Here is a 25,000-nt window from a genome sequence, read left to right on the forward strand (position 1 = left end):
AATAATAATCGGCATTATGATCACCATTATCGTAAGAAATAACCTTTATTGAGTGCAGGTATGTTGCTTTGATTTAAAGTGAGCTCTAAGTGCATTACCTCTCCCAGAAAAAAAAGAAGCAAAAGAAAGGTTGAAAACAAAACAAAACGAAGCAAAAACAAAAAGAAACCAAAAGACGATTAAGTATTTATTTTCTTTCTCTCCCGTCTGTTTCAGAATTTTTACCAGTACGCCTGTGGGGGCTACACAGAGAAGACCTACCTGTCCTGGTTCAGCACACGGATCAGGGAAAACCCGGAAGAAATCATTCAGCATTACAGGCGGTTTGCCATCGGTGAGTTCTTCACGTTCATCGTAATGTTATAATTATCATCGTCGTCATCTTCATCATCATCACCATCATCATCATTATCATCGTCGTCGTCGTCGTCCTGGTCTTCGTTGTAATGATCTTTATCGTCGTTGTCGTCCTCATCGCCAACATATGTCTGTCTTCATCAGCATCGTTTTCCATCGGACAACATCACGTCTGTTTCTTCACGAGGAAAGAGAGTTCCAGCTGAATGTGATCGTTTCCATGACAATCAGGTGAATATGAACAAGGATTACAGTTGAAATCATCAACTTTGCATAACGTTTCTCTGTGTGCTTATGTGTCTGCAAATGTGCCTGTATGATGAAAAGTTCACCAAGATGTTGTTTCTTCCCAAGGCGCAGATTTGAAATTCTACATGCAAAATGGTATGTGACGGATTCTTCTTCTTCTTCTTCTGCGTTCACTCGTATGCACACGAGTGGGCTTTTACGTGTATGACCGTTTTTACCCCGCCATGTAGGCAGCCATACTCTGTTTTCGGGGGTGTGCATGTTGGGTATGTTCTTGTTTCCATAACCCACCGAACGCTGACATGGATTACAGGATCTTTAACGTGCGTATTTGATCTTCTGCTTGCATATACACACGAAGGGGGTTCAGGCACTAGCAGGTCTGCACATATGTTGACCTGGGAGATCGTAAAAAATCTCCACCCTTTACCCACCAGGCGCCGTCACCGTGATTCGAACCCAGGACCCTCAGATTGACAGTCCAACGCTTTAACCACTCGGCTATTGCGCCCGTCGTACGTGACAGATTACAACAACAACAAAACATAGGGAAATTCACGCCGTGAGAATAAATCAAACAAAAACACATAATAGTTATGATATCTGACACCATAACGGATTGTCTGGTCTTTTCTGGCTTGGTTAGTCTTGCTGTGGTTGTTTCAACCTTTGTGACAAGTATAGGCCAATGTGTTCTGTCTGTCTATCCGTCTGTCCTTTCTCCATTTTGTTCAGCTTTGATGAAGCTCAAAGACGGGCGCCATAGCCGAATGGTTAAAACGTTGGACTTTCGATCTGAGGGTCCCGGGTTCGAATCACGGTGACAGCGCCTGGTGGGTAAAGGGTGGAGATTTTTACGATCTCCAAGGTCAACATATGTGCAGATCTGCCAGTGCCTGAACCCCCTTCGTGTGTATGCGCAAGCATAAGATCAAATACGCACGTTAAAGATCCTGTAATCCATGTCAGCGTTCGGTGGGTTATGGAAACAAGAACATACCCAGCATGCACACCCCCGAAAGCGGAGTATGGCTGCCTACATGGCGGGGTAAAAACGGTCATACACGTGAAAGCCCACTCACGTATATACGAGTGAACGTGGGAGTTGAAGCCCACGAACGCAGAAGAAGAAGAAGAAGATGAAGCTCACAAGCAGCACTGTGTCAAGTTTGGATATTTTAAAACCAAACTTGGATTAGGTCTGTTGTTAACTTCAGGCAGACAAAAATGGTATGTTAATTAGAAAAAAAAAACAAGCTTGCCAAACCGGTGACCAATCACAAAACAGAGATGGTTGTCGGAGCTCTTGGGAGGTCTACAAATGAAGAGCTAACGGCCTTGAAAGCCACCACAGATAAGAATGTGCTGCATTCTGTCGGCAATAGTTGAGGATTTTGTGATTGGTGTATTTATTGAACTGACGCATTCACACGCATTATATGTGTTTATACGTGTGTGTGTGTGTGTGTGTGTGTGTGTGTGTGTGTGTGTGTGTGTGTGTGTGTGTGTGTGTGTGTGATATGTCTGTGTGTATGTGTGCCTGTGTCTGTGTCCGCCTGTATGTCTATGAGTGCCCGCAAAGCGTTCTGTTGTGTTTTAATTTATCTTACGGTGTTATATGGCTGAATGTGTATATGCACGTGTCTTTGTCAGCGTATGGGTAAAAGACACCATGTGTACACGTGGAAACTATTTTCATCGTTGTAAATGCTTCATCACTCGATTATCAGAACCTAGATCCTTCGAAAAATAACCGCCCATATTTATTTTCTTTTTATTGATATTCATAAGAAATGATTGAGGTGTTCACTTGCTATGAACGTGTTCTAAGATACTTGAAAGTTTGTATTCCTTGACAGCTTGTGTGAGATCTTAAGAAATGAATGATAATACTCCATGATGATAACCAACCAGTGTATAATCCAGCTGCTTGGCTGTTTCTGTCAGAGTATTTATGGTGTTTGTTTGTTTTTTGTTTTTTTTTGTTGTTTGTTTGTTTTTTCTTCTTTATAAATGTCCATTAATATGCTGTTGTTGTTGTAAAATGTCAACCTATCAAAATGGAATTTAAAAAATGTTTAAAAAAAAGATTCTAGATCCGCTTCAGCACATGGGATTTCTTTCAACATCACCCATTGTCCTTGACTTTCTTTCTTTATTCTCACTTCCAACCAACCGCTTCCCCCCCCCCCCCAACCTCCCACCCCACCCCCACCACACCCCCCACGAAATCGTCAAGAAATAATGACTGTCGTCCATAATTCTCAGTTCGGACACTCTGCATCAGAGAGTTGCGTGTTGCGTTATTCCGCCATTCCTGCCGCCTTTCATACATCGTCGCCACAAAGTACTGGCTACCCCCGTATCACAATGTTGATCATCGAGCGTTTAACAGTATATCACAGATTGACATAAGTTTCCATTTGGGCCAACAGCAAAGTGAGAGCTGTATTATCAATGGTTTCTCCAGTCAATGGGAAATCATTTACAGCTTAGTCTTTTTGTGAAGGACTATGACTCTCAAACTAGGAGGCAAAATTGCACTGGCTCTTAGTGCTGCAGCTTTGTGGGCAAGTTGGCCTTTGGGAACGATCCCAACGCCGACTGTCCTAAAACCCTCTTGGCCGAGAGAGTGGGGATGTAACGTGGGCAAGACACTCTCCACTATAATCAAATTCCAGCCCAAATAGTCGGAACAGCAGTTGCCTCCTCTGCTGTTCTGATGGTCATAGTCGGACACGACTGACTATCATATATATATATATATATATATATATAACAGAAGACTCGCAGTTGATTAATTAATCATGACGAGGTGCCGGGAACGGTAGTCGTGGCATAGTTCTGTGAACGTACGTGTCTTAGAGTCTTGCGCGCGTGGTTGAGTAGCATGAGCTTGTGTATTGTTTGAGGCAGGGAGAGGGGTTGCGGGGTGGGGGTGGATGGCGAGGGGAATGTAGAAATGAAAGGGGTGGGAGTAGTGCTAGAATTAGCCAGCCGTCAAAAAACGAATGATAAGCATGTTGGTACACATTTGTATTTGTATTTCTTTTTATCACAACAGATTTTTCTGTGTGAAATTCGGGCTGCTCTCCCCAGGGAGAGCGCGTCGCTACACTACAGCGCCACCCATTTTTTTTTGTATTTTTTCCTGCATGCAGTTTTAATTGTTTTTTCCTATCGATGTGGATTTTTCTACAGAATTTTGCCAGGAACAACCCTTTTGTTGCCGTGGGTTCTTTTACGTGCGCTAAGTGCATGCTGCACACGGGACCTCGGTTTATCGTCTCATCCGAATGACTAGCGTCCAGACCGCCACTCAAGGTCTAGTGGAGGGGGAGAAAATATCGGCGGCTGAACCGTGATTCGAACCAGCGCGCTCAGATTCTCTCGCTTCCTAGGCGGACGCGTTACCTCTAGGCCATCACTCCACAGTTAGTTGCCAAATTAGTCTGAGTGATGAAGTCAGAGTATTGAGATGACAACCCAGACTGAACCAACCTTCCTCACCCTTCCACTGTACATTGCGTGTGTGTGGATGTTGGACTTTGAGATAAATATTGACGTAAAGGGAAGAATGTGAGGATAAGAAAACTACAGAAAGAAGTAACGAAAGAAAGAAATACAGAAAAAAAGGAAGGAAAAAGAAATGATGGAGGGAATGTGGTGAGAAACCTAGGGGTGAAGGAATGCATGCACTGAGAAAAGGGGAAACTGAAGAAAGAAACAAACCAAGGACGGAATGAAGACAGGAAATTTGAACGAAAAAGGAACGAAAGAAAGAGCGAATGAAAGCGCAAACGAACAAACATTTCCTACGACAGAAGCAGGATATTAGAGATGAAAGAAAGAAGATTTCTTGAAAGGACTTTAAAATGATAACATTCAAATGTGAACATGAATGATTCAAATGGATGTCTACAGTCACTGGTATGTCGCTCTTGAAAAAGAATTAAAGTGAAAAAGAATAGGCAGGTAGATAGATAGATAGATAGATGAACGGATAGACAGGCGTGTAACAACTGGTTGCTTGGAAACATCTTAGACACTTGAACGGAATATGAAATGATCAGTTCAGTCTTTTTAATTCTAGCACATGTCCGCCTCGCGATTGCCCTCATGTTGTATCCTTGACATGGTCTCTGATCTTAAATCTTTCAACTTTCTCTTGTCCTGAAGATGGACCTTGTCCTGTCAATATGGCAAATTAATATGACCCACCTATACCACCTTTCCACTCTACACTGTCACATTAAACCCGCCGGTTCGAGATTTTCGCCTGCTTTTGGAAAGCAATTTTTTGCATCCATTCAGCACTTAGTTAAAGCCCCGTCTCCAGAATGCACACCCTACAGTGTCCCACACTCCAGCACACCACAGTCGCGTGGAGGGGCATAGCGCCGCGTACTCAAAGACCAATTCACCATACTCCTCAAAACAGATTTTCGGCTTCTCAGACGTCAACTTGTGGAGCTCTCTCCAAGACGTTTCAGGCCTTAGGAATCTGCTTACCGGCCACCCAGTCTCCCCCTCCCCCTTCCCCCACCCCACCCCACTCTCCCCCAGTCGCTGAAAGAAGTTTAGCTGCTTGGAGATGTCATCAGGAGACACTAGGATCGGACAAGGACCCTGCACGGAAACGCGCGAGAGAAAAAAGTTTATTTGCGGTCGTAATGGAAGCACCCAAGAACTTTTCACACTGAAGGTCCCTCCTACCATGGCTGGACGGTAGAGCAGGAAAGCAGTCGATGACGGCTTGCATTCAGGGATGGGAAGCCGAGGAACCGGGAGTTTGTTTGGCTGGTTTGTGTTTTATTTGGGCTACACTGAAAATCAATTACCGTGGTAGCTGGGCGCTGTATTTTTGGATGGTACGCCCTGTGGCTTGGGTCAGTCATGATTGAAGTGTGGAAGGGACAGAAATGTGGCATGGTTCGAATAAGCTTTCCGTTTAGAGTTTGTTCTCTCTGTTTGCCAAAATATTTTTCTTTTCTTTTTGTTCTTATTTCCTTCTCTTTATCTGTAAATAGGATTGGTGCTTTCACTTTAACTGTTTTTTTGGTGTACTGCCTTTCACACAAACTGCCACACAATGATTACAAAGTTGAGTTGGGCGTTGGAAGCATTACGATCGGAGAAAAACCCGTAATGCATACGAAAGATAGAGGGGAAATATCAAACCTTTTGTTCCGGAGCATTGCCATTATTATTATTATTATTATCATTATTATTATTATTATTATTATTATTATTATTATTATTATCAGTAGTAGTAGTAGTAGTAATAGTAATATAATTGGTGTCTGGAAGTCAGTTCCTTATACATTAAATGTAATTTTCCTGTTTGGGCCGACGGGTTTTTCAGATAGTAGACTGCGAGGTGTGTGTGTGTGTGTGTGTGTGTGTGTGTGTGTGTGTGTGTGTGTGTGTGTGCGTGCGTGCGTGCGTGCGTGCATGCGTGTGTGTGTGTGTCCATTTGCGCATGCCCGTCTTTATATGTGCGTCTGTGTATGTGCGTGTGCATGTGTTTGTGTGTGAGTGGTATATATATATATATATATATATATATATATTTGTGTGTGTGTGTGTGTGTGTGTGTGTGTGTGTGTGTGTGTGTGTGTGTGCGTGTGTGCGTGTGTGTCTGTGGCTGTGTGTGAGTGTGTGTGTGTATGGAGGGGGGGGGTGTAATGTACTGAAAGAAATACACTGTGCATTGTCCTATCCTCATAGGTAAACGTAACTCCTACCCTCATGGTCCACACCATTACATTATTACCGATTCATCACCAGTGCTGAAAATTATGTATTGCACATTAATTTTTAAAGTATTCTTTGTAAAGAGTGCGGGTAATGCCACATTTCTTGACCGGATCAATCAATGAACTTTTCTTTTTCTCCTTCGTGTCGACAATGACTGTCGCGCCTGATAAGCTCATCTGGATTCTTCATTGGAATGCTTCGGGCAGATTCCAGCATATTTGCTCCATGTCTGTCGCCATTCATACATCGGTAACAATTAATGCTATGTCTCTGAAAAAAAAAATCCTTGGTAACTGACTCGTGCTATTTTGTGTGAAGAACTGCAAGAAAAGTTACCACAACTAACTGAGGGATCCACAGTCAGGTTTGGTTTAGAAACCAGTGTCATTTGTGAAAGGGTTAAGATATGTCTTTCTCCATTGATTAAGATAGAGTGAGTTTCTTTGGTTTTCTTGGTATTGCTTTCTTGTCAGTAATCCTTACCGCATCATTTGATGTGTACTAGTCTCTGTTTTATATTTTTATTGATCATCATAACACAAGAGTATTGTCGTCATATTAGATTTTGTTCAAACACAATTATACAAAACCTTGAAAATCATACATTGTGTACGAACATGGGTGTTCAATGAAATAATAATTGCATTCCATCCCAATTGCCTACTTAAAAGCGTGCATGTTTTTGCAAAGGAATATGTGTAATGTATTTTGCTTGCTTGTAATCGTTTAAAGATTATTAGACGTGTTCCTGCTATAATTGGTTGGTTTTCCATTGTTTATGACATTGGATCGTTTCTATGTTTTCATATAGCTCACATAATCGATTTGATATATAATAAACACTGGATATATACTGGACAGTGACTTCTTTAGCTCTGTTTGTCCAACTTCTTCACGTCAGTCCACTGGTATTTGAACGCGACTCTTTCGTTCGTGTGTTCTGAACCTGGAAATTCTCCTGGCAAAGGGAGAGAAATCTCTGAATCCATTCCCTGGATAGTTGAAGTTCTCCCAGCAAAATGCACACACTTCAGCACGCTACAGTCGCGTGGAGTGGCGAAGCGCCGTGCGCTCAAGAGCCTCCCATTCAACACTTCTCTTTAAAAAAATAAAAAAAGAAGAAGAAGATTTTTGGCTTTTCAGACTTCAACTTGTGAAACTCTCTTCAAGACGTTTGGGCCTTTGAGATCTGCTTCTTGGCCTCACAGCTGTGGGCGACTTGGATAAGTTTAGCAGCTTGGAGTTGTCATCAGGAGACACTAAGATCGGACAGAGACTCTACACGGAAACGTGCCAGGAAACGTTTATTTGATGTCGTAATGGAAGCACCCAAGAACTCTTTGACACAGATGGCCCTCCAGTCTCGAATGCGGAGCAGAGACGCCGTCAATGATCGTTTTTATTTAGAGATAGTAAGTTGAGGAACGTGGGTTTGTATGGACGGTACGGACTTTATTTGGGCTGCACATAAAATATATATTGCTGGGGTAGTGGGCTTTATGTTTGAATGGTACATGAGATGGATGGCTGAGGGTGGAGAGTTGATAAGAGAGAGTTGTCGAATAGAATATGGCTGAAGAAGCTTCCCTTTTTTTGTGTGTGTGTCGGTCTCTATCCTTGCTCTGTGTTTGCCATCGTAATAAAAAAACGCTTCCAAGAACCTTCACACACATGGCCCCCTAGGGCTGGACGGCTGTGCAGTCTCTTTTTGGTAATGGTGTCTACTTTCAGTCCTACAGACAAAGACAGAGACAAAGATACAGAGATAGACAGAGGGACAGGGAGACGGAGACAGACAGACAGACAAACAGAAACACACACACACACACACACACACACACACACACAGAGCGTGAGTGTTCCCCCTCTATACACTTCTTTCCTTATCTGTGAATATAATTGATATTTTCACTCTTACTCTTTTACACACTGTTACAAACCCATACAGAGTTAACAAAATTGGGTTTACTCTGTTGAGATAACCGTGGGAAGCGCTAAGGTAAAAGCAAAATACATGTTTGACACGAACGTATAGAGGAGACATGTAGACTGTTAAAATATGATTGATCCAATCCCCGTGTCATCCATGATAGGTATAGATATACTGGTATTATTGTCATATAGATGTTTATCAAATATGTTCAGAAACTTAATGGTAAAGAAGATCCTGAGAGGTAGATAACAAAACAAGCTTTGATGAATGAAACAGTCGAATTCCTTCTTGGTTGCCTGTTTAAGAATGCATGGGAATTTTGCAAAGGATAGTAATATGGAATTATTGTTTATTTCGTGCATTGTTGTCCCTCACACAGCTGGTTGAATAATGTAAGTATCTCTTAAAATCAGATGTAAACCTGATATGAAATCACCAGCTTGTGCAAATATTGCAGACTTGTACTTGGCCAACATTAAAACATCTATGCACTGGAGTCCGAGTCCTTCAAGGGGGGTGGGAGGGGAGGGGGGGCGGCGCGGGGGGGGGGGGGGGCGATAATGGCTGCGTCCATTTAGCTGTCAGTTGAAGTTATCCCGACAAAATACGCCCTCAGAATGCATCAGTCGTAGGGAGTGACAAAAAACGCCATACTTTTAACCGCCCCTGTACCTCTTCTTGAAATAGTTTTAGTTTCTCAGACGTCAACTTTTGAAACTTCTTTTTAGACGTTTTGGGCGTCAGAAATCTTATTATTGGTCCTTAACTCCGATCTATTGTAAACAGTTTTAACAGCCTCTAGATATCACCAGCAGACACCAGGAGAATAAATGGACAAACATGGGAATCCAAATAATGGTCAAAACGGGGCCTTAACTCTAAGAATAATGGCATATTGCCATTCTAGTTTTTGCATACCATGAAGCACGGTCTGTTGGTCGCTTTATTATTGTAACACAACTGCCAACATTTCCATGTGGGGGGGGGGGGGGGGGGGGACAAAAAATTGCTGATGATGACATGCGAGAAAGGGAAATGTGCTCTGTGTGTGTGTGTGTGTGTGTGTGTGTGTGTGTGTGTGTGTGTGTGTGTGTGTGTGTGTGTGCGTGTGTGTGTGTGTATGCCTTACTGCCTGTATGTACATATGTATGTACATAGACAATGAGAAATGGTTATTTGATTCGCGCAAGACAGAAACAATGGTATAGCAAATAGAAACAGAGAAAAAAAATCCGGTATCAGGGAACCAGTGGGCATGCCCTTAAACATATTTCTTCTCATCATGTACACATAATGAACATATGTTTAATCGAAACTATTATTAGTGTTGATATATTCCACAGACCTGTGCTAACTCTGCATGTAATATTTATTGCCATGACTATGCCCATTAACATTATACTGTATGTAATGTCTCTTTTTTTTATTATTATTATTATTACAAACTCAGTCCACTATTCGACATCTATCCTTCGTGTTCGTGCTGACACTAACTGTCGAGACTTGTTCTCACATGTGGCACTCTTTAAGAGAACGTTTCGTGCGGGCACGCAGCTGTTTTTGTCGTGGTTCTGTCGCCATTCATTCATCGATAATAGTTGACTCATGGTCTCAAGGGAAAATGGCGTGGTAATTGACTGGTTGTTTTTATGACGAATTGTAGGATTACGTTTGACAAACTGTGGGAATGATGGACGGAACTGGTCTGTAAAAAAAATAATGTGATTACGGGGAGGGGGGGGGGGGGGGGGGGGGGTGATATATTGTTTTGTTTTGTTGTTGTTGTTGTTGTTGTTTTGTACCGTTTAAGATTATTGTAGATTTTTTTGTTTTTCATCGGTAGTGTGTTTGTTGATGTTATTGAGCGGTTTTGTACTTCATCTGTCATTATCCACGTGTCCATGTTCATTAACTGATCGAGAGGTTGTGTGTTTGTATTTTTGTGGATGTTGTTTTGTTCTGTTTCGATGTACATGTTCCTTTTTATTGTTCTTTGTGCTTTCTGTTTCCAACTGTATCATTACTTTTTTTTTTGGTCAGTTTTTCCTTTGTGCTTATTATTTTATCAGTGATGGATCCTGTTGTTTCATGACTGGTCAACACATTTTGCATCGATATGATTATGTTATCGCATGCTGAACGACGAAGGTCAGATCACTTTCCTGACTTGACAGTGATTCGCACCCCCCGCCACCCCCTCTCCAATACACACATACAAGCAGGCACGCACTCACGCACGCACGCACATGCACACACACACACACACACACACACACACACATACACGCGCGCGCGCGCGCGCGCGCACGCACACACACACACACACACACACACACACACACACACACACACACACACACACCTGAAGTGACCTACTGAACGAAATTCCTCATTAACTTCTGAATCACATTCGTTCGGATAAGCTGTTCGAAAAAAAGAAAAGAAAGGTAAACAAGTATTAATATATGAATAGATAAAGTTTGAATTAATAAAGACAGATCAAAAATGAAGAAATGGAAGCAAGCTCGAAAGAAAAAAAGAAAGAGAGGAAGAAAAAGAGGAAGAAAGATAGAAAGAAAGAAAGAAACGAGGGAAGCTGTGATCCCTTGTGGAGCAGACAATTTGTGGATGTGGCAAAAATCACAACAGCACAGCTAAATATGTGAACTACTACTACTGCCTCAGCAACTACAACCAATCATTATTATTTGTTGTAGTAGCAGTAGCAGTAGCAGCAGCACTAGTAGTAGTAGTATCAGATGTGATAGTGTCATGGTAAGTATGATGACACGTGAAGGGGGAGATTCTCATTAGTGTCATGGTAGGTGTTTCCAGCCTGATAAATGGAGCTTTCTTTGCGTTTGGCAGGAATGAAAAGAATGGATTATAATGCCAAGTGATACTTATTGTACTTCTTTTAAATATCCCTTCACAGTCCTTTGAATACTACTGCAGATATATGGATGCCTATCTCCCACACTTCACTGTTGGACGCCGTTCTTTCTCAGTCTGTGGACCTTGCATTTGGAATGAACTTCCTCTTTCGCTTCGTCATGTCTCCGCACTCAGCTCTTCAAGCCTGGCCTTAAAACCCACCTCTTCACAAGATAGCTTCCCTCCCCTGCCTCTTCCTTGTCTTCAGATTCTTCTTCAGTTTTAGAGTTATGCAAGCGTGTGAATGACTGGTGTGAAAGCGCTTTGATTGTCTCTGCACAAGATTCAGCGCTATATAAATACTATCATTATTATTATTCATGCCGAGGTGTTTTTTCTGAATATTATGTTCTAAATATTGCCAGGTATGTAGCATCAATCTCCAATTTTTTAATTTTTATTTCTCTTCATTCATTATATTCAAGATGTACATGCCACGCTGCTATATACTTCAGCGCGTTACGACCGCATAGGCATCACGCCACACACTTGAAGGCATCCATACCTCTTTCCCCGAGAAAGATTTTCGGCTTCTCACACACCAAAGCTTGGAAACGCCCACACACTCCACCCCCACCCCCAAGATATTTTAGCTGCTGAATTGTGCTCACTCGCTACCCACGCTGAAAGAAGCTCAGCACCTCGAGGACGTCTTCAAAAGGAGACACCAACAGTGGACAAGGACCCTGCGCGGAATTGTATGAGGAAACGTTTATTTGCCATGGTAATGGCAGCACTCACGAACTATTCACTCTGGATGCCCCTGAGGGTTCGAAAGCTGAGCACACGTGCAGTAGGTAACGGTGTGCATTCAAAAATGGGTAACTGAGGAACTGGACTGTACTTTGCTGGTCCGTATTTTACTTGGGGTACATGGTAATTCAATTACCATGACAGCATGCTTTTCAATAGTACGCCTGGTAACTGAATGTGAAGTGCTGAAATGAAAAAAGCTGAGGGTTGCTTGGTTTCTGTGATGGTGACCGCTTCCAATCGCAATATCTTTCATCTTCTGGTCCATGTCTATGTTTAATTACCAAAATTTATTAATGGCCATTGAAAGCATAGGTAATATGTACCAATAGCAAAGGGCTTGAATGAGTTGTAATCTCGTACATCATCTCGTCTATCCTGTTGGCATTGAGTCTGTAACCGTTTTCCTTAATTCACCCTGGGATTTGGTTGCCCTCTATCCGCAGTCTTTGTGGTAACACAAGATGTAACAACACAAGATAACACAAGTATCAGCCGAATATGAAACTTTGTTCGGAATTTCCTTTTATTGCACTTCCTCTGTCTTTCTTTTGTCTTGAGAGCTTGAAAGACCAAGAAATTAGATCTGACATTAAACGGCCGCTCTGTTTCGAATTTGATCGTCATGGCAAGAGAGATGTCGCAGCATCTGATATTCAGCAAATTGTTAAAGCTGTTCTGATGATAAGAATGCGCACTCACGGTGCCACACACTTCAGCACGCTACAGCCGTGTGGAGGGGCAAAGCGCCACACACTCAAGGGCCCAATCACACACACCCCCTCCGCCCCCCCCGTGCCCCCCACCCCCACTCCCGTCCCCCCTTTTTCCTTGGACAGAGTTTTCGGCCACTCAGACGTCAACTTGTGAAACTTTCGCCAACATGTTCTGTGCCCTAGGTGTCTGCCAACTCACCACCCAAAGACCCGTCCAGCCACAGTAAGTGAAAAGTTTAGCATATGGGACACACCTCTCAGGAGACTCCAGGAGTGGACAAGGACCCTGAAGCAGAAGGGAGTGAGGAAAGGTTTATTTGCCGTCCTAATGGAAGCATCCAAGAACCCTTCACATTGACAGCCCCTGAAGGCTTGGCAGATGATGGCTTGCATTCAAAGATGAGTAGCTGAGGAACTGGGTTTTGTGGGTGGCTGGTTTGAGCGGTATTCCAGGCTACACGCCGTTCTTCATTTACTGTAGTAGCAGGCTGTTGTTTTGAATGGTACCTCTGGTGGTGGTAGGTCTCCGTTGTTTGTTGACGAGAAAGAATTAAAGATGACTGAGGAATCTCCGTGTAGAATATGTATAAATATATATATATATATATATATATATATATATATATATATATATATATATGTGTGTGTGTGTGTTTGTCTCTCTCTCTATCTGTGTGTGTGTGTGTGTGTGTGTGTGTGTTTATCTATATATCTTTTTTTTTTAATTTCTGTTTCCATCTTTGCTAAACTAGGCTTGCTGTTTTGCATGTCAGTCTATCCTGGACAATGAATATGGACTTAAAGCTTTCCCTGATATTTCTCAGGATTCTGTTTTGTTGTTGTTGTTTTTTTTACGAACTTCAATAGCCTCTGGTATAAGTGGAAGGCTCAAATATAGTTTCAGTCTAATGGGTGGTTACCATTTTTTTTTCATGAATATGTTTGAAAATAAAGATTAACAGACATAAAGGACACCCGATAATAGGCTCTACAGTACAGAACAATTTGCTGCGATGGCAATTTGATCATCAAGATTTCATTTGGTGTTTCCTGGCAAGGATCGCTTCTTGGCGATGAGTGCATATCTGATAGTTTTTTTTTCCCTTTTGCTACTTTGATTTTTGTGCTTTCACAACCACAACCTTATTCTTTTTTTTTTTTTTTTTTAAACCCTTATATTTCGTGTTTAACCCGTTTGCCTTTCCACAAATAAAGTAGTGTGGAACAAAACAGTACATAATAAAGCAAGAGAAGAGATTCAACAATTGTAAAAAAAAAAAATTTAAATCATAATTAAAAAAAAGAAAAAGCAATAGCCGAATGGTTAAAGCGTTGGACTGTCAATCTGAGGGTCCCGGGTTCGAATCTCGGTGACGGCGCCTGGTGGGTAAAGGGTGGAGATTTTTCCGATCTCCCAGGTCAACATATGTGCAGACCTGCTAGTGCCTGAACCCCCTTCGTGTGTATACGCAAGCAAAAGATCAAATACGCACGTTAAAGATCCTGTAATCCATGTCGGCGTTCGGTGGGTTATGGAAACAAGAACATACCCAGCATGCACACCCCCGAAAGCGGAGTATGGCTGCCTACATGTCGGGGTAAATAAAAAAACAAACAAACGGTCATACACGTAAAATGTTACATGTCTGTCTGAGTGTGTATGTGTGTGCGTCTGAAATCTGATTGAATGACACAGGAAACGAATGATGAGCGCCCAGTGGCAGCCGTCAGTCGGCTCTACCCAGGTAGGCAGCCTGTGGTGCAAATGTCCCCGTGTATGTAAAGCGCTTAGAGCTTGGTCTCTGACCGAGGATAGGCGCTATAGAAGTATCCACATCAATCAATCAATCAATCAATTAAACAGAAAAAAAAGAAATGAAGTGTGACCAAAAAAAAGAGGGTCATTCAATTTCCGATTCCACCTCTGAGGTGTAAAATAAATAGAATAACATTGTCAGACGGCAATATCGACTTTTTCGTGCAAATTGGTAGGCTAACTGTCTGAAACCGTCGAATGGCCGCCTTTTGAAGACTGGCCTCTTAGAAACAGCCTAGTTATTTTCCTGCCATATAGCACATTTATTTGCTTGATGATTTCTGTTTTTCATTTTGTTATTTCTGTTTTGTAGTGACTGTTTTTTGTTTGTTTTTTTTTGTTGTTTTTTTGTTTGTCACTTTGGTCTGTTTCTTATTTTTGTTTTGTTTGTTTCTGTTGCTGGTTATCATTGTTATTGTTATTATTATCATTATTATTATTATTATTCTCAGTAGTAGTAGTAGTTATTATTATTGTTGTTGTCATTGCTGCGATTATGGCCATTTTCATCTCTAATTTGGGTATGTTCCGAGCAATAGTCTGCTTGTTGCTTTTAATGATTAAAAATCAATCTGAAACAAAAATAATTTGGCATAACCGTATAACAGGGAACGTCAGTTTGAACTCCCCAGGTGTGTGTGAGTGTGTGCGCGCACCCACAGAGCCCAACCCACCCACCCCCAGGATGACTAGATGGTCCTCGTCGATCCCGACGGACGAACCACAGTGTGTGTGTGCGTGCGCGCGCGCGCGCGCGTGTCTGTGTGGGCGTCTGAGTGCGCGCGTGCCGTACCCTTTCACTCCACCATACTTCCTCGCACTTTCACCGCACTCCCATCGCGATCAAACACGAGAACAGTTCACAAAGGCACTGGCTTCTCCTCTTGTCTTTAGTTTTCTTTCTCATGAGACGCTGCGGGCTTCTTGTTTTCATAACAATAGAACAAAAGCAGTCGACAAACAAATAACAGACTGAGGACATTCTTTGTTCACTTTGAGAGCCATCTTTGCCTCAATCGATGGTAAACGATATCTAAGAAATGGCGACAACGTCAGTGGGGCAATAGTTCATCGGAAAAGTACTTAGAGATTTCGTAACAAACGGCACTAAAGAGAAGTTTGATGTTTTCGGGGTTTTTTGTGTTTGTGTTTGTTTGTTTTTTGTTTTTTTGTTTTATTGTTGTTGTTTTTTTGTTTTGTTTTGTTTTTGTTTTGGGGGTGGGGGGGGGTAGTTGTTTTTTTTGTTGTTTTTTTTTTGTTTTGTTTTTTTACTTGCCCGTATTGTAAGTCTGAAAGACTGAACCGGGGGTATCGAGTACTGGAAGAATACTGACTGCTGTGTGAAAGGTCTGGGTTTTTTTTTGTTGCTTATTGTTATTGCTTTTGCTAGCCTGTTTGTTCACTCAGTGTGTATACACGAGAGAGAGAGAGAGAGAGAGAGAGAGAGAGAGAGAGGGAAAGGAGGGGAACCCGCTTGCGGCCATTGTATCAAGCATCACCCACTTTTACGTCTGGACGTTTGGCTCAGATTCCTGGACCAACAAAGCGCAATGTTGTCTGGAATCAACCAGGCTGTCCTTAAAGTCTCTGGCGTCATCATGACCTTCAGCAAGTCTCATGGAACAGCGTTAACTGGCGTGACAAACTTGCGGTGTGGTTCCCCAGATTCACCCCCACCTCTAAGTTAACCCCCCACAGGGAAGGCCCGAAGTAATTCCGGTGTGGAGTTAGCACAAAAAGACTCCATAAATTCAATGTAAAATTAATCATAACAAATGAGTTTGTTAACCCCTCCCCTCCTCGCCCCCCCCCCTCATCCCCCCCAAAAGGGCAAACAACAGCAACAAACAAACAAGCAAAAACAAAAACAAAACCACAGGAGAAGTGAGTTAATTTAAACAACCCCCAACATATCTTTGATGATGAAAGCCCTCCATGATGATAAGTCAGTGTGGGCTGGTGTCTTTTCTTTTTGAATCATACAGTCAGTCAGAGTCAGTACGAGATTTGCTCTGCGTAAACACGTATAGAGTGTACTCAGCTTCAGTTAGATAAAAACAAAACAAAACAAAAAAACCTTCAGTGCCTCAGGACAGAAATATCCTTGTGAGTCATTGTAAGAATTGTCCTAGTATCTCAAAATCATTAAGTTCATGCGAATTTATCATTGAATAGTGTGTTCATTTTCATTTTCAGGAAAGTTTAAGTTGTAAATACTTTCTTTCGGTAGTATGCATACTATATTCTTTTTTTTTCCTTTTTTTTTTCTTTTTAAAGATGATCACCCTCCGTGACTAAAAAAAACATTGGCAAATAGTTGTCATGGAATAGGCCTGACTATTATAGGCCTTTTCTCAAGGCCTGACTAAGCGTGTTGGGTTACGCTGCTGGTCAGGCATCTACTTGGCAGATGTGGTGTAGCGTATATGGATTTGACCTGAACGCACGGACGCCTCCTTGAGCTACTGATACTGATACTGTCATGAAATAGGCTCGGCACTGGAAGGGTTAAAGGCCCCATAGCCTTGAACGGCCATCGGGGCAGTGAATTCATGTTAACCGTGTCTGTGGCTCGACAATGGAAGGCGGGGTCCATCTTCTTCTTCCGCTGTTTTAACTCTTTCCATACGAACGGCGAAATAGACGACGTTAACAGCGTTTCACCCCAATTACCATCATCAAAATATTGCAAGCGGAAGGCTATTATACTGAAGACGTGAATGTTGACAAAGAATACCACAATTCTGACGACGGAAGCTAAAGGTTGGGTCATTCAGACACCCACTGGACATCCGAGGGGTCTGTGTAGAGGAGAAGAGAGGACTGGCCGTACTGAGTGAGTTAATTAACCTCCTCAACCAAAGTCAGGTACCCATTCATACCTGGGTGGATTAAGAAAAAGTCGAAGTAAAGTGCCTTTCCCAAAAGACACACACAACACCATGCCGAAACGGGGGTCTCGAATCCTCATCACCGGTTAAACACTGGAACAGAAATCCAACGCCTAACTGATTCTGCTACGGTGCTTCTAGTGTATCAGGGGCCAGCCGAAAAGAATTCCACGGGGGCGTAATTTTGGTACATGGGATGGAGTCGTTTTAGTTCTGCCCACAAAATACCGCCCCCCCTCCCCCCCCACCCCCCACGCCCCCTCCCCCGATCCCACCCCCACCCCCACACCTCCCAACCAGCAACACGTTTTTGGGGTGGTTGGTACTTAAGAAATTTCAATGGAAAAAGGGGTTGGGACTTATATAAGGCACGGTGTGGAGTGAACAAACTGGCCTGCCCTGAAATAACTTCAAGGGGGGGCCGAATACAGTGGAATGTAGTCAAGACAGTGCCTGTAGTGATTTCCAAGCGCTCTATTTCCCCAAACACTCTACGTTTTTGAGAAGAAAAAAAACAGGAACATTTTTTTAAACAGTTTTGTGGGCGTTTGGGCTTGGAGGAATCTTTTTTTTTATTTTATAAACTCTCACTGAAGTCTGCCTCCGCGATTTTGGGACAATATTTCTACAGAATCAATCATATACAAGTTCTGTCCCTTTGATCTGACGGTCAACTCCACCCACATGCTATTTATCTGTTTATCAATATGTTTGTAGTTTTGTTTATTTTCTCTGGGAGTTAGCTGTAGCAGCCATTCTATCTTTGTGTGTGTGTGTGTGTGTGTGTGTGTGTGTGTGTGTGTGTGTGTGTGTGTGTGTGTGTGTGTGTGTGTGTGTGTGTGTGTGTGTGTGTGTGTGTGTGTGTGTGTTTTGCTGTACAATTAATTAGCCTTAGCATATGCTAAGGACAATGGTTAATTTACGCTAATCAAACGGTGGTGGTGTTTCAAAAGGTCGTTCATGCAAAGTCAGCAAAAAAAAAAAAAAACTTTAATCCTTGATTACGATTCAGTTTGCTTGCCTTTTCCTTTCTGCAGACCGCCTGTCCAGCTCCTACGCCAAGGAAGACAGCGTGTACGTGACCAAGGCCCGAACCCTCTACCGCTCCTGTCTCTTCAGGCCTCGGACTGTGGACGAGAGAACACGCACTATTGGTGAGTTCTCCCAGGGATTCAGATCAAGATCAAAACGATGTTTTAGTTTTTTTGTTGGGAAGCCCACCCACCCCTCCCTCCCCCTCCCCCCTCGCCCCACCCCCCTTCTCATTCTCCCAATTGAAACAGCGCATTGTTGTCTTCTTAAAGCTTATGTAAATTGTTGTTTTGTCAACAACACGTAAGTGAAATTAGGACAGTCATAACTGAATATCCTGTACATTAATTCTTTTAATGTTATTTTCATATATCAACCATTGTGTAAAAAGGAAAACATTCAGTGAGTAATTTTATATAATACTCTAAGGCGACGAACGATAAAAGAAGAAGAAGAAGAAGATAGTCCAAGACGCAGTACCAGGACCTGAAAAGTCTATGAACATCGAAAGTCAAAAACATATTTACAAGGACTTTTTGAGCAGTTAGAGCTTGCCGTTCACAACCCATTCGCCACTCACCCTGCCAATGCACATTAAAAACACACACACACACAAAAAAAAACCCAACTTAAGTACATGCATATACACGTTCGCAGGCAGATACTCATGTGTGGAAAGGTGCACACACACACACACACACACACACACACTTGGTATTATATATATATATATATATATATATATATATATATATATATATATATATATATATATATATATATATATATATATACGCCTATATGTTTTAAAGTTGGAAAGTTATTCTCGTCGTTAGATTGTTGTTTAAGTTAATGTTGTGAATAGTATTGTTTTCATCCCTTTCCTTTCCCCTCCTTTGTGTGTGTGTGTGTGTGTGTGTGTGTGTGTCTGATATCACTTAAATGTGGACAGACATAAAATGAAATTGAACACACACACACACACACACACACACACACACACGTCGCATGCAGCGATCAGTGTGATCCTGAACGGCAGTTAATATGTCTCATCGCCATTAGTTTTCCGTTTGACACGTGCAACACAGGAGATTGTTTTTTTGCTTTGTTTAGTTTGTTTTGTTTTTGTTTGCACTCCTTGCACGTGCAAAACATGTTTGAACTGTGTGTTACTGCTTAACGCACGCACACCGTAAGAACACAGGACAGAAGCAACTGGCTTTACTGTGAAATACCTGCATTTCAGTTGAACTTGTGTGTTGTCGAGAACGTTGGAGAGAAACTGCAGCTTGGTTTTACCGCAGACTATCAACACATCATACCTCGGCCACTATACTACCCATTTCAGTGGAATTATGTTGGAGCAAAATGACTCCACTTTTCCAGGACACTTTTCCTTGGACACGTAGTGTCATTGACATAACAAAGAGACAAATCTTGTGATGGAAAAAAAAGAAAAACAAAAAGAAAAGAGAAACAGAAGAAATTGAAATGTTGTTCGGAATACCTACTTTTCGGTAGCTTTGCTCTACGACTGTAGCGGAGGAAGGTGGCGGAATGGTTAAGACGCTCCGTTGCCAATACAGAGAGTCCGTGAGGGAGTGGGTTCGAATCCCCGCTCTCGCCCTTTCTCCCAAGTTTGACTGGAAAATCAAACTGAGCGTCTAGTCTTTCCGTTGAGACGATAAACCGAGGTCCCATATGCAGTACGCACTTGGCGCACTAAAAAAGAACCCATGGCAACAAAAGGGCAAAAAGAAATCCACTCTGATGGGTATACAAATATATAAGCATGTACTCAAGGCCTGACAAGCGCGTTGGGTTATGCTGCTGGTCAGGTATCTGGATAACAGATGTGGTGTAGCGTGTATTGATTTGTCCAAACGCTGTGACTCTTCCTTGAGAAAGTGAAACTGAAACTGTACGAAGAAATGAACAGGGACTGGAAAACGCCACCACAACAACTACCACCACCACCACCAACAACAAATAAACAATAGCAAAGACACGAAGACTATTTACTGAGGTAGACTTCTCAGTACGTTATATACTGCTTTCAGTGTCGGAGGTGATCGAGAGCCTGGGAGGGCTGACGATGCCAACCTCGAAGAGCGGGAAGCCTGCAGGTCGCTATGACCTCACCTCGCTGGTGGCCAACGTCACCAAGCTGTACGGCGCCAGTCCTTTCTTCAGACTCTACGTCCACGGGCCCAAGAAACTGTCGGTGAGTAACTGGCTAGGGCAGAGATATGCACACTGTGTGATTAACCTCTGTGACTGCTGATGGCTTAATGTGCTCGTCAGTTAATATGAGATTAGAAAGAGCTTAAAGGTCAGGATGTAAGTCACCACTCTATTTTGGACCCCCTGTACTTTTTCCGTTTATATGACAGGAAAAAGTTGTAAATTGGTTATTAACATTGTAATATATACTCAACATTACTTCCCCTTCCACTCTTTCACTAGCCGTCTTTACGCCATTCGGCAGGGGAATAAATGTAGACTATATATAACAATAGTATCGAAACAGATTTACAATTTTTCCGCTGTCAGAACTAAACTGAATGCAAAGAACACAGTGGGAGAATGCGGAAATTGCCGACTCATCTTCCTTTTTGGATTACATTACTTATGTTCAGCAATTACACCATCAAAAAGTACACAAAGTTTTAACTGCCTTTCAAACTCACGCAACACTGATCTCATTCGACCAAGCTTCAGCAGTTTGGGGATTAAAGCGCCATGCGTGGCTTTTAGCTTTACACGAGGGACGTGAGCAGGAATGGATTTGAACATGTGAGTCACCCTTTCTTAACGAACGTTATAATGAAGATAAAACAAATAAACGCTCTCCCCTAAAATATATTGTTTCTGTATTCTCATATGTAGCTGATGCTGTTGTTTGCTCGGTCTGTCTTTCTGGACTTAAATAATAATAATATAACAATGATAATAATAATAATAATAATAATATTTACATAGTGCTGACTCTTGTGCAGAAACAAATCTAAGCGCTTTCACACCAGTCATTCACATCATGCGTAACTCTAAATCTGAAGAAACTGAAGACAAGGAAGAGGCAGGGGAGGGAGGCTGTCATGTGAAGAGGTGGGTTTTAAGGCCAGACTTGAAAGAGCTGATTGCGGAGACCTGACGAAGTGAAAGAGGACGTTCATTCCAAATGCAAGGTCCAGAGACAGAGAACGAACGACTTATGTTCCTTCGGTTTTGTTTCGAGCTGGTGGAATTACTCACTCCTGTAACGACACACGGACGCTACTGCTTGCTCCCAAAGGTATGTTAGGGGTGGTTTCAAACGAATTCGTGAACACGAAAACCCGAGATTTACACACGACTGACAATGAAAGAGTTGCCTTTTAGATACATTTAAAACCTTATAATTATGAAACCATTTTTATCCGAAAAAAAAAGTTTTATGGGGCTACGTAAATAATGTTTCTTCACATTTTCTGTCGATTCGTTCAGACTTTTCACAGCGTTTTGTAGTGGTGGTGGTTTTGTTTTGCTGTCTGTTCGATGTCGTGTTTTCTTTCGTCGTATTTTCTTCACTGCCGCATACATCGAACAGCCCCCCAAAAAACAGCCCCCACCCCTCTCCCCGCCCCACCCCCTACTAACCCCTTGAATGCTACAGACGAGTTGATTTTGGGGGGGGGGGGGGGGGTGGGTTGTTGTTGTTGTTGTTGTTGCCCAACAGGGTTAAGATTAAGGTCCGGACGTTGGTCACCATTTCTTCATCTTAACCCTTTTCTTCCTTGGACTGCATTATTATTTTGTTCCGCAAATTCAGTCACATCACTTAAAACTGCACACGAAGTGGTGCATTTATAATTTTTTTTTTGTTCAGCAAAACCACTCAGTCACTTAGAACTGCACAAGAAGTGGTGCATTATTTCTTTGTTCAGCGTGCAGAAGATCACATACGCACGTTGAAAGATCCTGTAATCTCTGTCAGCGTTCGGTGGGTTATGGAAACCAAATAACATGTGCAGCATGCACACCCCCGAAAACGGAATATGGCTGCCTACATGGCGGGGTAAAAACGATCATACACGAAACAGCCCACCCGTGTACGTACGAGTGAACCTGGGAGTTGCAGCCCACGAACGAAGAAGAAGAATGTACAACAACAACTGTTCAGCAAAGTCAGTCACGCCGCATAAAAACCTCGCAAGAAGTGGTTCAAAAATCACACCGCAAAGATTTCTTTCCATCAAACGTTCAGCAGTCAATGGGGTTGAGTCCACAGCAGCTGGTGCAGCTTCTTCTGAAGCAGGATTTGGTTGGTGGCTGGCTGCTTCTAGTGACCACCGGCAGTGAGTAGCATGGAGTTGATATGGTGATGGCGTGTTTTCGGGGGCTGTGTTGCATCAGGTGATGACGACCACACTGACATTTACAAAAAAAAAGAGAGGAGTGTTATCTATTTTTGTTGATGGTGCAGTGTACTACATACGCTGACCTTAACAACTGAAAGAAAGCTGTTGGGTGGGGGAAGCTGTGGACTTTCATCTGTTTTCATTTTCGTCTGAAAGTGTTCAGAACTCACTCAGCACGGCCAGTCCTCTCTTCTCCTCTACACAGACCCCTCGGATGTCCAGTGGGTGTTAGAATGACCCAACCTTTAGCTTCCGTCGTCAGAATTGTGGTATTCTCTGTCAACATTCACCTCTTCAGTATAAGAGCCTTACGCTTGCAATATTTTGATGATGGTAATTGGGGTGAAACGCTGTTAACGTCGTCTCTTTCGCCGTTCGCATGGAGAGAGTTAAATCACATCTGACGTCTAACATGTTGCCACTGCACTTTTGATGGTAGTGTTTTATCAAAGGGAACGTGTTCAGAATAAGGTTTAATAATCAAAAACTCTTTTTCTGACCTCCTTCAACTCGCGTCTCTATGAATGTCTCACGGTGCCTTTCATCCCGAGATGGCTTTGAGCCGCATTCAGCGATACATGCAATCATTCGGAGGCAAGTCTGGCCCCCTTTATCGTATAGGAAAGGATGCACCCAGTAGACTTTGATGAATCTCCACCATCGCCTTTCTTTCGCTCTCCCCGACTCCCCCCTCTCTCTCTCTGCTTCCCTCTCTCTGTCTGCCTGTCTGTCTCTCATTGACTGTTTCCATGCCTTCCTCCCTTTCTCTCTGTCTCTGTCTCCCTCTCACTGGTTTTGTTTTAATCCCTTCCTCCCCTCTCTCTCCCTGTCTCTTTGTCTCACTCTCTCTCTTTCCTCTCTCTCCCTGTCTCTCTTTGTCTCACCCTTTCTTTCCTTTTGTCTGTCTGTCTGTCTGTCTCTCTGTCTCTCTCTCTTCTCCTCTCCCTAATTTTCCCACTGACTGTTTCCATCCTTACACCCCCCTCTCTCTGTGTTCAGTGGCGTTACTCCCACGCCGCTCATTTAGATTCCCCCATACACGGCCACACCCGGGTTCGTCCGTCACAGTTCCAGTGTCGGCAGTCCGCAGGGAACCATCGATGTTAGGTCGCCAGGAGGCCACACACCAGAGGAGACCCTGCACTGCTGCTGAGTTACTTCGGTCGTGTTCAGTGGTGCCTGTTCTGATTTAACGTACTTAGGACACCACCTACTAAGCCCCCTACTAACGACAATAATGGCTTAGTCGCGGAGCCAGACTGAGTGAGCGTCCCTCCCAGAGTGGAGACCGCCACCACGTCCCTCCAACAAGAGCCCCCATGAATCTGCCGACACTGAAGACTTTGACAGGACTCAAGCACAGAAGTGGAGGGGTATCGAAACTGAGGTCACCATGAGAGCAGGGCATGAAAGGCCACAGACTTTGAGACTGTTTTGTCTATATTGATGATGATGTAGGAGGAGGATGACGATGACGATGTTGCCATGGAGGTCCATTTTGGTTTGGGACTGCGTGACAAGGCTGTCCTCTACGCTTCCTGTCATAATGATATCCCGGCGTTAACCAGGCCCGAGAGATACAGACACTTGCAGTGTTGGTCAAGTAATTAGAGCAGCACACCCAAAGACGCATCCTTGAAGTGGATGACACTCGACTGTGTGGTCCCAGTCTCCCCATTTAAGCCCACAGCACACTCAACTCTGGGTAGGAGCCGGCCACGGGCCGAAAAACCCACCTCCGCTGGGATTCGAACCCGCGTCCTCCCAGCCGTCAGTCCGCGACGCTAACCACTTCGCCACGGCGGCTGGTTGTCTCTGTGTCTTTGTCTCTCTTCCTTCTCTCTCTCCATAGTTATACTGTATTTTTGTCGAAGTTTCGTTCGAATAATTTCATTTTGTTTTTTTTTTCCCTCTTCTTTTCAGTCAAGCAAGTGTAACTTTCATGACATCATTCTCTGACGATACAGATCGCCACGCGTCTGACGGACTATCGTGACCCTGTGCAGTCGCCAAACAGCGTGCTCTCCCGTTCTGAGGACTCTCGTCCCCGAAAGGTAAGAAAAACATGCAGACTGTTTTCTACTTCTGTTTTCTGGTGTGCACTCCTCCTCCTCCTCCTCCTCCTCCTCCTCCTCCTCTCTCTCTCTCTCTCTCTCTCT

The 25,000-nt window shown here is 43.1% G+C and overlaps 1 protein-coding gene across 1 annotated transcript in view; it reads left to right on the top strand.

Annotated features, from left to right (window-relative positions):
- LOC143294167 (membrane metallo-endopeptidase-like 1) overlaps positions 1–25,000 on the top strand; it is a 416,299-nt gene that overhangs the window by 301,581 nt on the left and 89,718 nt on the right. Inside the window, exons 3-6 of the mRNA XM_076605601.1 lie at positions 217–334; positions 18,447–18,563; positions 20,502–20,665; positions 24,809–24,895. Coding sequence (XP_076461716.1) covers positions 217–334; positions 18,447–18,563; positions 20,502–20,665; positions 24,809–24,895 — 486 coding nt within the window. The remainder of the gene's footprint in view (positions 1–216; positions 335–18,446; positions 18,564–20,501; positions 20,666–24,808; positions 24,896–25,000) is intronic.

The sequence above is a fragment of the Babylonia areolata genome, chromosome 1, assembly GCF_041734735.1.
Source record: "Babylonia areolata isolate BAREFJ2019XMU chromosome 1, ASM4173473v1, whole genome shotgun sequence".
Classification (NCBI taxonomy): Eukaryota; Metazoa; Mollusca; class Gastropoda; order Neogastropoda; family Buccinidae; genus Babylonia; species Babylonia areolata.